General features: G+C 29.9%; 1 protein-coding gene across 1 annotated transcript in view; it reads left to right on the top strand.

Moving 5' to 3' along the window:
- Positions 1-17,121, top strand: part of LOC123304024 (adenylate cyclase type 6) — a 229,251-nt gene that overhangs the window by 133,448 nt on the left and 78,682 nt on the right. Inside the window, 1 exon segment of the mRNA XM_044886331.1 lies at positions 10,778-10,801. Within this exon segment, the coding sequence (XP_044742266.1) occupies positions 10,778-10,801 (24 nt within the window).

The raw sequence follows: 17,121 nt of genomic DNA, 5'->3' as shown, positions 1-17,121 counted from the left end.
TAACCTTTTTTAGCACCTTGGAGTTTATAAAAATATTATAAATCGATTTCAAAGTATATCATTAAGTTTTTCATATGTTTACAATATCATTTTCTGCTAGAATTTAGCATCTAATACCATGATATATTATTAAAATATCCTGTTAGAGTCTTTTTAGTAGAATGTATATCGTTATATCTTATATATGCAAATAATGACCCCTTTAAATGACAGCAACCATTTTCTATACACATTGTTTAATATTTAGTCTTCTAAATTGTATTGATAATAGATCTATACGTAAATTTTTTGTTTCATCTAAAGCAGATAATTCGAAACAATAGTTTCAATTTTTAATGTTTATTTCATTCATCATTAAAAAAAATCCCATATGAACTTTCTGATACGCTTATAAACTAGCTAAAATGGATTTCCGGAAAATCAAAATAGATCTGAAAATTTGTGACATGTACAAGGAAGTATAAAATAGAATATATGCAACTGAACATTAGTTCCAAATTAAAAATACAACATTATACTGTTTCTTTTAGGACCTACAGACGTCACGCTAAAAGTAATAAAGTGAATTGAGAGATGGTCATACTGAATATTATCGTTATGATTAGACTGAAAATTTAATCGCTTGATCTGCACTACACTACATTCAGAAAGACACATACCGCAAAGTACTATAATTTCAGCTTAGTCAACGGGGCACCCGCTAAGTGAATGATATTCCCCAGTTAAGATCTTTTTTACGACATAAGAGAGAACACGATATCTTTAAAAGAGAAAAAATATAGTTATTTAAATAGTAGTATATTACTTAAGTAAATCTGTCAACCTATACAACCAATACTACAATAATATATTGTTCGCCTGTCTATACTATTGCATTTCGTTTTCACAGCAACGCTGTCGCTTGTTCAATTCATTTCTGAAGTAAACTAGATATTCGTCAAAAAGTAATCTTTATTTATTGTGTTTTCGTAAACTAAACAATCAATTACATCCTAGTTAGTTTCAAAAAATTCCCAAGTTGTTTATTTACATATTTATAGTTTTTTACGCAAATTATTTTCCATAGCAAAAACGCGAACTAAAAATATTCAAAAATGTCTTCTAAATAGTATGAATTCCTATCTTTTACATGTTAAATATCGACAACTATGAAAATTTATGGGAGCTTACAGAGACGATCAATGGTCTTAAGACATTTTCACAACTGTATATCGTTGAAAAATTCTTTCGAATTTTTCGTGCAAAAATATTTTTTGACGCATGTCGTTAGAAGTACCATGAAGGAACACTCCATCTAGCAATTAAATTAATAATTAATATTACCAGTTATTTTACACATTCTTTCCAAGAAAAATATAATTTGTGAATAGAATAATTTTTTAATTATGAATCAATGAATTCGAAAAAAATGTTGCTTACTTGAAAAAAAGCACATGATTAAAATGATACAATTTGTCAAAAAAGAAGCAGATTTTTGGAACTGAGAGGTTTTTAGAATTCAATAATGTACATAAATCATTAAAGCGAACACTTTTCAAGCATGTTGTATTTGTATTTAAATTAAAGTATATTAAAATAATATTTCTGTTCATATCTAAAATAATATTACAGTTGTATTATTTTGTTTGTATAAATTTCGTACAGACATACAAACAAGTACTTATCTTACTATTACTACGTTGTTTAGTCGTAAAATAATGTGGCAATAAAATTATTCTAAATATGTAGTATACGATTGTATCGTATCCTCCAATGGTAGAATAAACAGAGGTTTTTAAATCGGACAAATTCGAGGAATTCATTACTTTTAACAATGTGTCCCTGAACATGTCAAGAAATATTAGAAATTGTTCTTTTACGTAATTTTTCAGCCATCTTTTTTGTTAGTCTTCTCCATTTCCGTCTAGTATAGCGCCATTTGAAAGTTCGGAAAATTTTACGTATACATTTAAAATTTTCGTAAACGTTAAAAAACCTAGATTTCGGAATATAGTGAATGAAGAGAGCACCTTCCTGGCCCCGCTTAAAGAAATTTGCTGTAACTTTTAAACGAATTAGTTAAGTGGAGTCAGTTAAACTGGGCTTAAATGAAGAATAAAAACCCATTTCAGCCATTTCAACTCTACCATCTCTATCTAGTAACAATCGGAAACTTTTACAGATTATTCTTGAAAAAATATATGTCATAAAAAATCTGATAAATGAAGTGAAGAAGAATTAATCAGGGCTAGATTTATTAAATTGTTTTAGGGGTGATATTTCAAGTTTGGAATACTAATTTATGGAATAGTACTTTTCTGTAATAAAAATTAAATTAAACTTCTATTTTTACGAAGATTAAACAAAAATTCTTATGGATCCAAATTTGTTAAACTGGGGATAAAATTCACATATAAATATTGCTTTAAATACGTGAGTTTCTTTACCGATTCGACATACAAAAGCTTTTAGAGCAATAATAGCAATTTATCTGAAGCTATGAAAAGTGATATCAAAAACTTTTAGGGAAATCTAAACTTGACTTAATTATTTCGGAATAATGCATGTTTTTAGCCTCTGCTATAACTCCACTAACTACAGTAAGTACTACTATACGGAACTTTATTAAATGTGTATTACTATTAAATATGTGGGGGGAGGGGTAGGAATATAAACTTCAACAAAACATTGCAATCAAAGAGCATAATACATATTAAATTCAGGTCTGTGGTCTCAACTCTATAAACTTATATTTTTTTTGAAAATGAGATTTATATTTTCTATTATAAATATTATAAACTTGGAGACTTTCATTTTTATAGTACAACGTTAATAAAACGAATTACGTTATTATTTAAAGAAAAATAATCACAACAGTCGTTGGACCGTTGGCATTGTCATAGGTAGATTGAATTTCTCTCATGCCGTTCACGTTATTGAAATAGTGGAGAGCCGAACAGTTAATGAATCTTTATAAAAACTTTGCGACTCTGCATTAAGGCTTACTTAAAGACGTTTAACACAAAATTTGTGCGATCTTGCCCAGGGTGTGAGAGACACCTCTTCTTGGGGGGTGGAAAAATTTATGCTGAAAATAACAATGGAAATCGATATAAGAATGAATTCAAAGCAAAAAGTATCACTAAAACATATTTAGAAAATGCAATACTTTCCAAGTTATTGGCGATTATAATAGAAAACTTTGACGTTTTTTTGAAAAAAGTATATCGTACACTTTTTAAAGTAGTATAAAACCATGAAAACTTTCCAGTCATTTGCAAGAAAATTGACGGAGCTTTGATGAAAACAAAGTTTATCAAAAGTATATTAATGTTTTATCCAGTACAAAAACTGATAAAGTTACCACGGGAACTAAAATTAATGCTTTCCAATTAACTTTATTTCGGAACTGGCAATAAGCTTAACAAGTTCCATCAGTTTCGGATAAACAATTTTTTTAAATTTAAACTTAAATGCAAAAAATTTTTTCATAAAATACAAAAAAAATGTCTTTGTCGTTAAATAACTCGAAAAATAATAAAGTTACAGAAAAAAATTTAAGGGGAATGTTTTTTCAGCAAAATATTCCTGATATTCCCATACATACCACATAATCGGGTGTAATTTTCACTCTCACGCGTTTCAAACAAACGTTGTTTATTTTTTTATAAAAAACATTTTTTACATTTAAACTTTTGTTCTATCTGTGACGGTTTACAAGATGGGTCCTTCGGACACAAGACCCGTTTGACCTATGTTGCTCATTTACGACTCGACCTCACTTTTTACGTTCTATGCACGCTATATAAATTTCAGCTAGATTTCTTTTTCGCTTTTGAGTTATTGTGTTTACAGACGGACGGATGGACTTAATAGGTGATTTAATGAAAACCTATTTTTAACTTAATATACCTTGATACATTTCATATCCTTATTCATGATATAATAATGCAAGCACTGACATTCAAAACTTTCTATACAGGGTATTTCAGGAATCAACTCAGTCAATTATTTGTTTTCACTTGTGCATTCTCAATTTCATCTAGGGCAATAATAAAATTTGACAATAGGTTCATTGCTCGATAAATTCCAATACAAATTGTTTCAAATTAAATTTTTCATCTGAATTTAATTTAATTTTTTTAATATATTAAATATCATAATAACCTTAAAAAACTGAGCATTAACTAATATACTACAAACCCACGCATAAATTTTTCGGGTGAAATGACTCACCAGGATCTATGTTGAAATAGATTCTTCTATATGAAAAAGTAAGTTTAAGCACCATAGCGTCAGTTTTGCGCGATACAGGTTAGTACAGATGAGAATTGAATGTCACATCCCTTGGTGTCTCACCTCTGCACCAGCAAATGTGTGCTACGTTGCCGAATACTAACTCTGCATAAGTATTTGAAACGAATTACATAAATGCCGTACAGAAATAAATCACGTAAAGTTCCGGAAATCCAAAAAACGGAAGAAAGCCAGCCGTTACCGTTTGAACCGTTGACCGCTCAATTTTCACCTATACTCAACTGTACCATCCAAAATTGACTTCATGGTGCTTAAGCTTTTACATATGGGAGCATTTTTTTTTCAACGTGATTTCTGGTAGGTTATTTACCCGAATATTTTTAGCATGCGTTTGTAATTATAATTTGAATAAATGAAATTTATTTTGAATATTTTTTCATTAAGCCTGTAGAGTGTTATGTAAAGTTCTATTAAACCAAAGTGGCACTGAGCAAGAGAGAGTGTGGATATGAGTGCACATACATATATATCTCTTACTCAGTGCCACTTTGTTTTGATAGAACTCTATCAGGTTCATTGTGGTTATCAAAATATAAGTTTGTTTTCAAACATCGCTACATACTAAACCACTATGTAATAGCCATGGGGGTTATAAAGAAGGAGAACGATCGCTATGTACTAAAGCATTAGCGCACCTGTCCCTGAAAATTTGTAGAATTTATAGTTCATTTTTCAGCCACCAGCCGCGTTGTCGTCGGTAAGTAGTATATTAGCGCACAACAGCCCGCATTTAATGAGACAACTTAGCGATCCCAGCACCTCACTTACTTTGTCCATATTTTGGGGACAATATTTTCTATTGCGATCGTTCTCCTTCTTTATAACCTCCATGGTAATAACAATAATTCAGTAGAAACTGAATTCAGTTTGCATACACAATAGATTTTGATAAAATATAAAAAAGAGGCACGTATTGTATGTGTGACAAAACATATATAGTTTATCATTTTTTTAACGACATATTTGTTGTGTAATGTAGAAAAAAAAAAGGACATACATAAAAATAAACAACTTACAAATTGAAATAAATCACATCAAATTTTAAAATTTTCAACAGCTATTTCTCTTCTGAAGAATGATCAAATATGAATTACATTTATCTGTTTTGCAAGCTTATACTTTCTAGTCGACGACCTAGAAGCTCATTGATATCATACCTTCAAGGTTCTTTGCTGAGGGTTGAAACAATGAGGAGATCATATTTCTATTTTTTATGATCTGTGAAAGGGTGCACGAGATGCAAAAATTTTTCCACAAGCAACTCGATAATAGAACTTGCTTATTTCTATTAAGTTCGCATTTACTCAGTCCCGCCAGGTTTTTTTTACCGAGTTATTATAAACAATGGAGGTTGGGGCGAAGAATACTCAAATTAACATGTTATTGGTCTTATAGTTTAAGGGGATATTGGTCTTACGGCAAAGAAGCACATTCCTCATTTAATGTCTCAGGTTATTTGGAATGGAAGAACGCGCGAATGTTACTGACGTTAACTATCAAAATTGCGAGTTTGAACCAAATTTTGTTTTGACAAAAATGGAAGGATCATGTACAAATTTTATTACAAAATTGTTTTGAAAGTAATGTGTCCGCTTTCATTATATAAGTGGGGGGGGGGGGGGGTTACAAGAAACCATAGATCCTGCGTGACAGGTATCTATTATTCAATAATTTCCCATTATTTCGTCAGTATTTGAAGAATCTATAAGCATAATAATATAGACAAAAAAAAAACTACAAAACAAAGCAACAAAAACAAAGTTTTGGTATAGGTATTCATAAAATCACCTAAATAGTCCATTTCCGGTTGTATGTCTGTCTGTTAAGACGATAACTTTAAAGCGAAAAGAGATATCAACCTGAAATTTTATACCGTGCTTAGGGCGTAAAAAGTGTGGTCGATTTCGATAATGAGCAACATAGGTAAAGGGCTTGGGTCCGTAGGACCCATCTTGTATACCGTTCCTTATAAAATAAACAACTTTTATTTGAAATATTTTTTCGTAAACATCACGGTTTACGCGTAAGGGCTGAAATTAGCTTAGAAACATTATATAGTATGTATATATCTTTTGCTTTTATTTTATATTTTCAGATTGCATATATTATGTATGTGTTTGTTTGCTTATCTTTCTTTACTTACATAACATTAAAAAAAACAATCGAATGCGTAATAAACACTGTCTATACATGGTATTTTATCAATTAAATCATTCAACTGTTTGTTTTCACTTGTTTGATCTAGTATATAAATGGAATTGAAATCTACCAATATTTTAAATGCACAAATACATATTTTCATTCTTTTTTATCTTGTCTTTTGATGAGATGATATGTAGATTATTATTAATAACAGTTGAACTTCAAAGTGTTTCAATTGTTTTTAAAATGACAACAGCAATAATTTGCCTCTTATGAGTTGTAGTAGATATACAACATATATTTTTGTTATTTATAGAACATGCAATTTATTATATATGTTATATGACAAACTGTATAGGTGTGCAATATTTATAGTAAAAGTCGAATACATCATGTTGTCTAAAAGCTTCATAAATCCACAAAGTATTATTTGAGGAGACATATCCGGAAACTATTTTCATTCAGATCTAATAATATCTTTTAAATACTTATCATTTTGATCCACATAAAAAGATTACTGAAAGATGATATCCTTATCCTAAAATCTCTAGAATATGGTAGTCATTGTTCAATAACATTGCGCGCTTCAAAGGTAACTGTACATAATGTATAAAAATTCAGGGAAAATACCAGACTTTTTTCAATATTCAATTCTACATTAATTATTCTGTTTTCCGATTTTTAAATGCTTTTTTATGAGAATAAACTTTCTATTTTAAAGTGTTATTTCATCTCTTACCGTTTAGAATCTAAATTGGATATTTAAGAATCCCAAAGAACTAGGTCCAATCTGATAACAGACGTATGTGCCCCATCAAACTCTGCAACTTTTGTTATCTCTTGATTGGTTTACTACAAAACGAAATATTAAGGTGTATGGATTAAAATGGCTAACCCTGTATATAAATATTATATGTCTATTAATTTATAAGTTTTGTATACAGACAGTCTTAATACTTTTAATGTTTAAATGTATGTATATACATTAAACATGTTAACATTACATTATACATAACTCTCATGCATATATTTTAGAGCAAAATTTTCTTAGCTAGAAGATAACACTATATTAACTAAAATCGCAATTTAAATTATAAACAAATAATACAACTTTAGACTCATTTATAATTATCGTATTGATCCAAATATCTATCTGAATCTAAAACTTTTTATTATGCATAATAAATTGCAATTAACTTTCATCATTAATAATTTTTGCATGAAGAAGAGACTGTGCTATGTAAAACAATGGTCGCAATTAAATAATTTTACGGAAAATTCAAGAATTTTTTTCATTTCACATTTACAAAGTAACTTGAATCTATATATAATACTACAGGGTTATTCGAGTTCTTCGACACGGAAGATTAAGACTAATCTGCTTGATTTTAAGGATATTATGTATCTGGGATAAATGCAGGCTTTTTTTTTCGTTATATACAGAATGTGCGGAAAACACGAAATGAATCAAAGTTGTATTTTTTTTAATAACACTGTATAATATGTTATTTTCAGGTTCTACGATCAAAATACACGAAAATTCACGTTTTCAAATATTCTGTATTTTCGAAAAATGTAGTAGTAAATTTAACGTTTTAATTCTCAAAGCCTTTATCCGTTTTTCAAAATGAAATAATCAGGATGTTATTTTTTTTTAAAACAACTTTTCAGATACAAAATTTTCTTAAAATTAACAGTAGATAAAATTAAAATTATTATAATGATTTTGCTTACAAAATCTAAACTACAAGTTCTGCACTACAGTCAGATTTTTAGATGTTCAGAATATTGATTAAATATCCTTTAACAGAGTTTTCAGTTTACAGAATATTGATTAAACCCCTAACAGAGTATTAATTAAATCGTTTTACAGTTTACAGAGTATTGGTTAAATACTGGAATTGATAACTTCATAGGTACAACTAGTGATTTTTTCTTGAATATCTTCTATAATTTGAATGGAATTAAGCCTTCTCGAAATTTCAAACTTCTATCATTAGCGATTTAGGCTGGTAGTCGATATATCAGTCACGACATTGGCTATTCCCCCTCCAGATTATTTCCTCCATCTGAAATGTTTCTGATTTTAAATAATATACAAAAATAATCGTTCTGAAAAAAAATCATCAAAATCGGAGCTGTTCCTGAGGACTTCCAAGTAAAAACACTCATCGACTCCACTATTCTAGTTTTGAGAAATGTTTCCATTAACATACATAAGTAGTCAGGCTCACGTTTAAATATTCAACTACATGCTAGGCCAGTTTTAGACAGTTTAACGAATTACTATGATTTTTAAGTTCAATTCAACGATTGCTGAAGCTTACAGGTGTAAACGGGCTTAGGTTGGCTTTTCATTTACGAGATACGATGAGCTTACGATACCAGTTATCGCATGGGAAAAGGAAAATCTCAATAAATATCTTTGTATCGTAAGTGTTGATAAAATAAATGACTCTAACTGTATTTTTATTGTACATGTAACAATCTCATCTATCCAAACGGAAATATTTTCTTGTGTACTTGATATATAGAAGTACACCCATATGTATACAATGCAATTTGCATATGTGTTAAATATACAGGGTATCCTTAAATCACTGAGCCAAACAAAAATGTGATTCTAAGATGAAAAGTTCTTTGGCGTTTTTGGATCAGACGAATCGTTAACGACAAAGACTTCGTTAACTATCGTTTTTAACTTAAAGAATTTCTCGATTAATAACAGAATTGCAAGGAACAAAGCCAGAGTTTATTATCAGCCCATTTTTTTCTATTTACAGAAAAATTTTCAAACAGAGTTTTAAAATAAAAAATTCAAACTTTGTATTCAAGAACTTTCTTCTTAAATTTTTCTGTAAGTATCAATTTTACCAAAAGTACCCGTAAGTATCAATCTTAAAAATATGCTGATGGTAAATGTAGTAAACTATATTTTTTACAACTTTGCTTATTATAAAAGTATCAGTTTTCCTAATATTTGCCGAGAAATTCTTAAAACTATAAACTATATTATCGAGACCTTAATTGTTAACGTTGCAAAAACAGTCAAAGCACTTTTCGTATTAGCTTTAGAAAGAAAATCATGGTTTCAATTTGGACCATTTCTTTGGTTTAGATTATATTAGATTTTAGCTAGTAGTTCTTAAAAAAGATTTTTTGAACTTCGAACAATTTGATCTCCTTCAAAGATGCTCCAGAACTTCTACAGCTTACTGGACGATACCGCATATATTTTACTTGAATGTATATCAGTACATCCCATGTCAGGCGCCGATTGAGAGAGACACTTTTGCATTTGCACGGAATGTATACTTAAGTTTTCTCCCCATCATGACAAAATCTGCAGCGATTTTCCCCTGGAAAATTGTATTTGTGAATATGCTTATTGAGTTTACAATAGTCAGTAAGAATTCTCAAATGATTTTTTCCTAATTCTAAGCGCTCTGAAGTCTTTTATAAGAGTATTTGCACGTTCTAGACCATGAATGTTTGCCCAGGAGTGGTTAGACAGACTTGTGTAGCATTCATTGTTTTATTTTTATTATTATTAATCCCCGAACTAAAGATGGGGTGTTATAGGTTTGTCCGCTATGTGTGTGAGCCTGTGTCTGTCTGTCTGTGGCATCTTAGCGCCTAAACGGATTAACCGATTTAGATTTTTTTGTTTTGTTTGAAAGATAATTAAATGAGGGGTGTTCTTAGCTATGCTTCAAGTACAAGTTTAGGGCGATGATCTTCACAACAGGTTCAGCTTGGAAAAGGCTTTAAGGAATGGGTAATCTAATAGATAGTGTTCTTAGATATGTTTCAAGTGCGAGTTTAGGGTTCCATATTCGAAAAATTTATCGAGAGTTTTTTAAATTTTGTAAATTTCTTTTGTTGTGCTTTTCGGTATACCGAGTAATATTTCTGGGCTGTTTAACCAGGTACTCATTTTTCATAACTTGCTCAGTGATTTAAGAAGTCACCCCGTATTTTTGTGTTTGATATAGGGGGTATGTAGTTGTAATAAAGTACTTATAGATAAGTACTATAACAATGCAGTAACAGTTATACTGTATAGTGAACAGTGTAGACCGACGACAGTTGCACTGAACTTCAAACATTTACAATTATTGTAGACAGTAAGTACTATGATTGCAATACACACACATAGTAGTGTGTAGTGTAATATAGACTAATATGTAACTGTATGTATGTATCAGACAATTAAATGTAATATTATGTACAATAAAAAAGATCATTCAGATAATATTATCATACTAAGCTATCATTAGTTCAATCAATAGCAAGTTTGTTGAAAAAAAAAAAACTTTGTTTACGCCCGTGATATAAGAAATACTTTTCTCACTCAGCATGCGTGGAAAAAATAATTCATTACTGTACTAGAGTGGTAATGATTGCATTATCACATTCCAAATTACTGTTCAAGTGAAATTTACAAAATTTAAAAAACCCCCGACAAATACGATTTATTCCTTGTAAGCCGATTTTTGGAAACTAAAATATTCTCAATCAAGTTGGTTCGACCGTTTAGGGGCTAGAATGCCACTGAGAAAAACACAGACGGACAAATAATCACTTTAAACTTATAACACTCTTTCTTAAATCAATATCAAAGTGATTTCCATGGTAATTAATTAAATTTAAAATTAGATGTCCTAATCGCCAATTTTTTAGTTTTTCCGGGTACGGAATCTTAATCTGAAACTTGAAACATATCTAAGACAACTCACCGTTAAATTACCTTTCAAATGAAACCAAAAAATTAAAATCGGTTCAGGCGCTACGATGCCACAGACAGACCCACACACATAGCGGTCAAACTTAAAACACCTCCTTTTTTTTAGTTCGAGGGTTAAAAATGAAAACTTCAAGTTTCTATAGTAACATATAGGTACCTACTAAGGGAAGTCAGTAAAAAATAGATTCTCTATACAGGTGGAAAATAATTAGGCTCTGTTAAAATTCAGTCACAACAAAAAGCCTTTCACAGGAAAAGACAACAAAAAAATATATTTTGCTATAACTTGTTTACTAGAAATGTTTCAAATCAAAGATTAATGGGTAAAAATAATTCCAACCATTTCTATCCACAACTTCATTTTCAAAATTCATTGTCTAACTTATGTATTTATATAATATAAATGGAATTATTAATACCCATGTCACTATAAAATATAAATTTTATAGTGAAAAATAATTATTAAAAGTGAAATTGTACTTTACAGTAAAATAACTTGAAATTTTTAACAATAACATCCAAACGCATTTCATAATATTATTAACGGAAATATGATATTCAAGTAGCAGAATTATGACCGACTCCTATTGGACTTGCGCTAATAGAGAATTTGGATGAGCTACTTCTCAATAACATTTCCGATTAAAATAAATCAGTCGAACTTAAATAAATATAATCTCGAGCTTACGTTTAGTTTCTCAGTTAGGTATGAGGACATATAAAAACAATGATAAGAGTTATTGACTCTATTGACTGACATTCAGTGTCATTTAATAAGGTTTTTAATCATATTAGTTTCAGCAGCCCTCTTTGATAACATGTCAAATATATCATATCAAATATCTCATGAACCGTTAATCGTATGAAAAATTATTTGTTACTTGTTATTTTTATAGTCGATGTCAGCCAAGGAAACAAATCTGGCAGAACAGTTTGCTACATTAGCTTGCCTGACACCGACAAAAATAACAATAATTTTAACTACATTATATTATCGTTATTTATTTATTTTTTAGTGCATATTAATTTGTTTGGGAAAAGTTTTTCTTTTGAAGTCGGTTTCCTTTTTGTTAAAATTGAGTTATTCGTCCCCTTGTCGTGCATCCTTAATGCAAATTTAAGACTTTTATGGATTTATCATGGATGCCGTTGTCAGAACTAGACTAAAATGAAATGACCACACGGGAAGCACCAGCTTTCAAATAGATAAAGAATCATTAAAATCGGTTCACCCAGTTGAAAGTTCTGAGGTAGCACACATAAAAAAAATACAGTCGAATTGTTAACCTTCTCCTTTTTGTTTGAAGTCGGTTAAAAAAAGTATCCCGAAATAAACTCAAATTAATAGAATACTTCGAAAAATATCATAATTTACATCGGAACCGCCTGAAAATGGAGAAAACACCCCCAAAACTGCCTCTTTTCTCCTAAACATGATGGAGATATGTGGTTTTCTTTTGCATTTGGTGAGAAATTTCTTCAAATTTTCTCATTTGTTTGAAGATATTCGATAAACATCACCACCTCTTAAAAATTTTGGGATGATTTCTTTTTTAGGATGGTGCTAATTTTTGGTATGTTTTTTTTTATGCCAATTTGTGGGGGGCGGGGGGGGGGGTATTTTTTAGGTAAGAATTATTTGATATATACTTAATCAAAGTATTAAAAGAAAATTTTCTTACACTCGCTGGGAATTCTCGAGTTTTGGCCATTATCATAACTGCTGTTGATATGGTGTACAAGAACGTAATATTAAGATCAAGATTAAAATTGCTCACAAATAAGAAGATTTCTTATGTCAATAATTGTATATTTAAAAACCACCCAACAGTGTTAGGTTTAAAGTGGATAACTTCCTTTCATCTGTACATGGTGAATATTAAAACTGACACTTTATAAGGTTTAGGAAAGTATAGCATACTGTAGTTAATTTTAAATACAATATAATTTATTCTGACATATTTTATATGTGGTGTATTTAGTTCTCTTCAAATATATTTTGCACATACTACGATATGAGAGAATATGTTGCAAATGATTCCTAGTTTGTATGATGATAACTGCTGTATAATAAAATTAATTCAATAACAATTAGTGCATTTAAAATTTTCTGATAATTTAAATAAAAATAAACCTTTGAAAGAGATAAATTTAAATTAAATTTATGATTCAATTAAAAGAGAAGAATATTTAATGGATACCTACGTGCTATTGTATTTATTGATGTACTAAAATGTATACGTTTAATTTAATACAATATGTTGTACTGGATTCATCATAAATTAGATTAGACATTTGCACTCAATTATTGTACCTTCTGCATGTTAAATTGCTTTATTGTAATTAACTTAATAGCAATTATTTTTTGCGATGATCCGATAGACTTAGTCCAGTGTTTCCAAATATAAGTAACATGAAAATAAATTAGAAAACACAATACATGACTTATCCAGTTGTTTTGTCTTGGTTAAATCAAATTTCACGTTAATGTAGCATCGAAAACAGATAAAAACATTGGATATAAAAATAAAAATTTATATTTTTGCCCCAATTTCCTAGATCAATTTTTGTATTATAATTAATACGTATTTCGACTACCAGATAATCGCTTTTCCAATTATTACTCTTATAAAACGTATGTTACTCGTTGCTAATTTGGTGACTGTCTGCACATTGGTGTTGTGGCTCTGTGTTCGAACTTTGCTTAAAGTATGTTCTGCTGGCAGAGAATAACCTCACATTATATGATAATAGCGGAAACTGGTTTAAATTCATTAGCGGTACAAACACTGAACCTTATTTTAAAATGCTGGCTTGAATTACTAAAAATGCATGATATCTGTCTTCCAAAAGCCTGTTACAAAAGACTTCTGGAGTTAGATAATAGCCCAAACATCAGGTAAAATGCAACGTGCTCTGGGGCTCTCAAAATTCACAGGATGCGAAATTCTATTTACCTCATAACGAACGAATATTGTTGTCAAATTTTTACAAAAGATGAGAAAAGAATGGATAATTCTACTTATAGCAATATCTACAAATATATCAAGCCCGCTGAAAATCCTACTAAAATAAATCTTAGCACAAACATCGGAAAACTCCGCAAAATTAGCCAGATTTGAGCCATGGGCTAGATGAACGTAAAATTATTATGTACAAATATAGAATAAATATACTCTCTAAGTGGGACCCATCTCGAATTTGTCAAGTTTGTAACTCGTGAGAAGAAGTAAGTCTATCTCACTTTTTGATAATATGCCTAATATAATATTATATTCTCAGTCTCGACTCCAAACTACTCCCTTACATAAAGCCCAGTCTTCGGAACAAGGTTTAATAATCCTACTTACCGAACTAGGTAAGGAAAAAAAATAATATATATCTACTTACATTTACGACACTTAAAATTCGCAGTTTCATTCTAAACGAATAATTTTTGATTGTAAAGTATTGATATACGAACCCTTATAATAAGCGATTCGCCTCGAATGTAGTATTTATTTATACATGAATTTACTTATCCAAGTGTCTGACAAATTGTAATGTCAACCCATAGGCTTCGATCAGGTGATTAAGCCAATGTTATTCGAGTTTTATATCATCTGATTTTGACACTTACTTAAAATGAAACTGAACAATTTCTCATTTTAAAAATTTACATTGTCGCGTTACCTCTCACTGTAACCAAACACGATACGGGATTGAATTACCCGTTTAACATATTTTCTAATGTAAACCACCCCGCTTTATATCAATACTTTTCACTATGATTTCTCGTTTCTATTTCACTATAAATACACCTGTTAAAATTTTGTTTACCCTTTTTCTATAATTTGCATGTCAGTGATTGCAAAACACATGCTGGACCATACAAATTCTTGAAGCTTTATGAAGTATATGCACCGATTCTGCTTATTTTAATAGTTCTTTCAGATCCATCGAATAATATATATAATCAATACAATCCTGTATATTGTATTGATTATATATATTATTCGATGGATCTGAAAGAACTATTAAAATAAGCAGAATCGGTGCATATACTTCATAAAGCTTCAAGAATTTGTATGGTCCAGCATGTGTTTTGCAATCACTGACATGCAAATTATAGAAAAAGGGTAAACAAAATTTTAACAGGTGTATTTATAGTGAAATAGAAACGAGAAATCATAGTGAAAAGTATTGCATAGTGTCGTACATAGAAAATAAAATTCTAAGACAAGAGGACCTCTTCCGTTTTTTAGATCCGAAAACGGATAGTTAGCTATTAATTAAAATAAGCAGCCAATCAGAATCATTGTAACTAAAAATTAAAACCACTCGACTCTGACTGAGACTGAAAAATTAATGATTTTTGATAGATTAAAAATAAATTATTAAACAATTATTATTGTTAGTTATTAACAACAACAAAAATTATACTTAGATACACTTAAAACGTAAAGTCGTTTATGATACCTACAAAAGATCCTGACTCGATCAGGCTAAAGAAATGGAGGATAGGAAAAAAACAGGCTAAAGAGATATTAATAAGTTTTCATTTTGTTCATTATGTTATTTGTATATCATATCTGTAATAAAATTGCCTATAAATAAAAAGAAAGTAAATTATCACTTATATATTATTTCTTTGGGCGGGATTTCCTCATGGCTCTAGCTAGTTAATTTATTATTTATGGTTGAAAAATCATTTTTTATCCATGGCTTGTTCGAGACCAGTAACATTACTTCTAGGATGAAACATTTTTAGGTTGTTGTAAATACAAACGCCCAAAGTGAATGTTTTCCAATGATTTGAACTTTATTTTTTAAGAATAAACCTTTATAAACTTGAATTACTTGGAGCAGTTGAAAAGCAGCAGGATCTATCGTGCTATGATAAGAGCTGAGCAGTTACAGAGAAATAAATCATTGCGTCCTATCCCTCTCAGCTCAACCAACTCTTATAACAGTCACGGTGTGCTGGAAGACCCGTAGCGCTCATCATTTGTGTATCCTAGCCATGTTGTCAGATGTTAAAATTGATCAGTAACCATTCTTTCTGTCACACTATTTTCTATCAAACCAAAAAGTCAAATAATAGACAAAAAATGAAATGTTACCATTTCCGAAGTACTCCGCTTCCAGTACATTGCCTGCAGCTGCCTATAGCTTAGCTTTGCCAAAGAATATGTTTTTGTAATTAACTTTAAATTTAGTACACATATAAGCACATAAGAACGAAATAACTGCTGGACATTATAATATTCAATTTGGAAAATAAACCCTCTATAATTAACTAAAACAACGTATAGAAAATTGTTAGACCAGCTATTTTTTCTGAAATTACTGATAGTGTTTTGACGCAAGATAACCTGTCTGATATTTTAAAAGATTACAGTCAAAAAATAAATAACAGTACGGGAAAGTAAATTTAGAACCAGAAAATAAATTTTTGCCTACTGAATGTAAAACACTACCAAAAAGTCCTTATTGTTTAACAATTTCAGAAAAAATGGCTTGTATTTGAAAAGTTCTATTTTAAGCAATTTCATAGGAAAAGCACATTCCCGGAATCGACCAGTGACCATAGGAGTCTGAGAATGTATTGAATTTTCTACTAAATGCACAAATAAAAATGCAAAACTACTATTTCAGTATTCTTCCAGTTCAAGGGCACACAATGGGCTTCGAGCCCCGAGCCTTAGCTTTGAATATTCGATGTATCAAACAAGTAATTCATAGTTTATTCACGTCAGTTCAAAATAATATAGAAAATCCAATGAACCTTGAAATGCAAATTTTATATTTTTATATATTTTTTGTTCATTATATGTATCAGGAGGCCGTCAATTCTATAGAATTTTGTTTGTTTATTTATTTTTTCTGTTTTGAAATGGACAATAGGGAATTGACAAAGAGAGTAACAAGGATTCTTCTAACGAAGTACTCATTAC

Source organism: Chrysoperla carnea, chromosome 1 (genome assembly GCF_905475395.1).
Source record: "Chrysoperla carnea chromosome 1, inChrCarn1.1, whole genome shotgun sequence".
Lineage (NCBI taxonomy): Eukaryota > Metazoa > Arthropoda > Insecta > Neuroptera > Chrysopidae > Chrysoperla > Chrysoperla carnea.
This window is presented reverse-complemented; position numbering and strand designations above follow the sequence as displayed.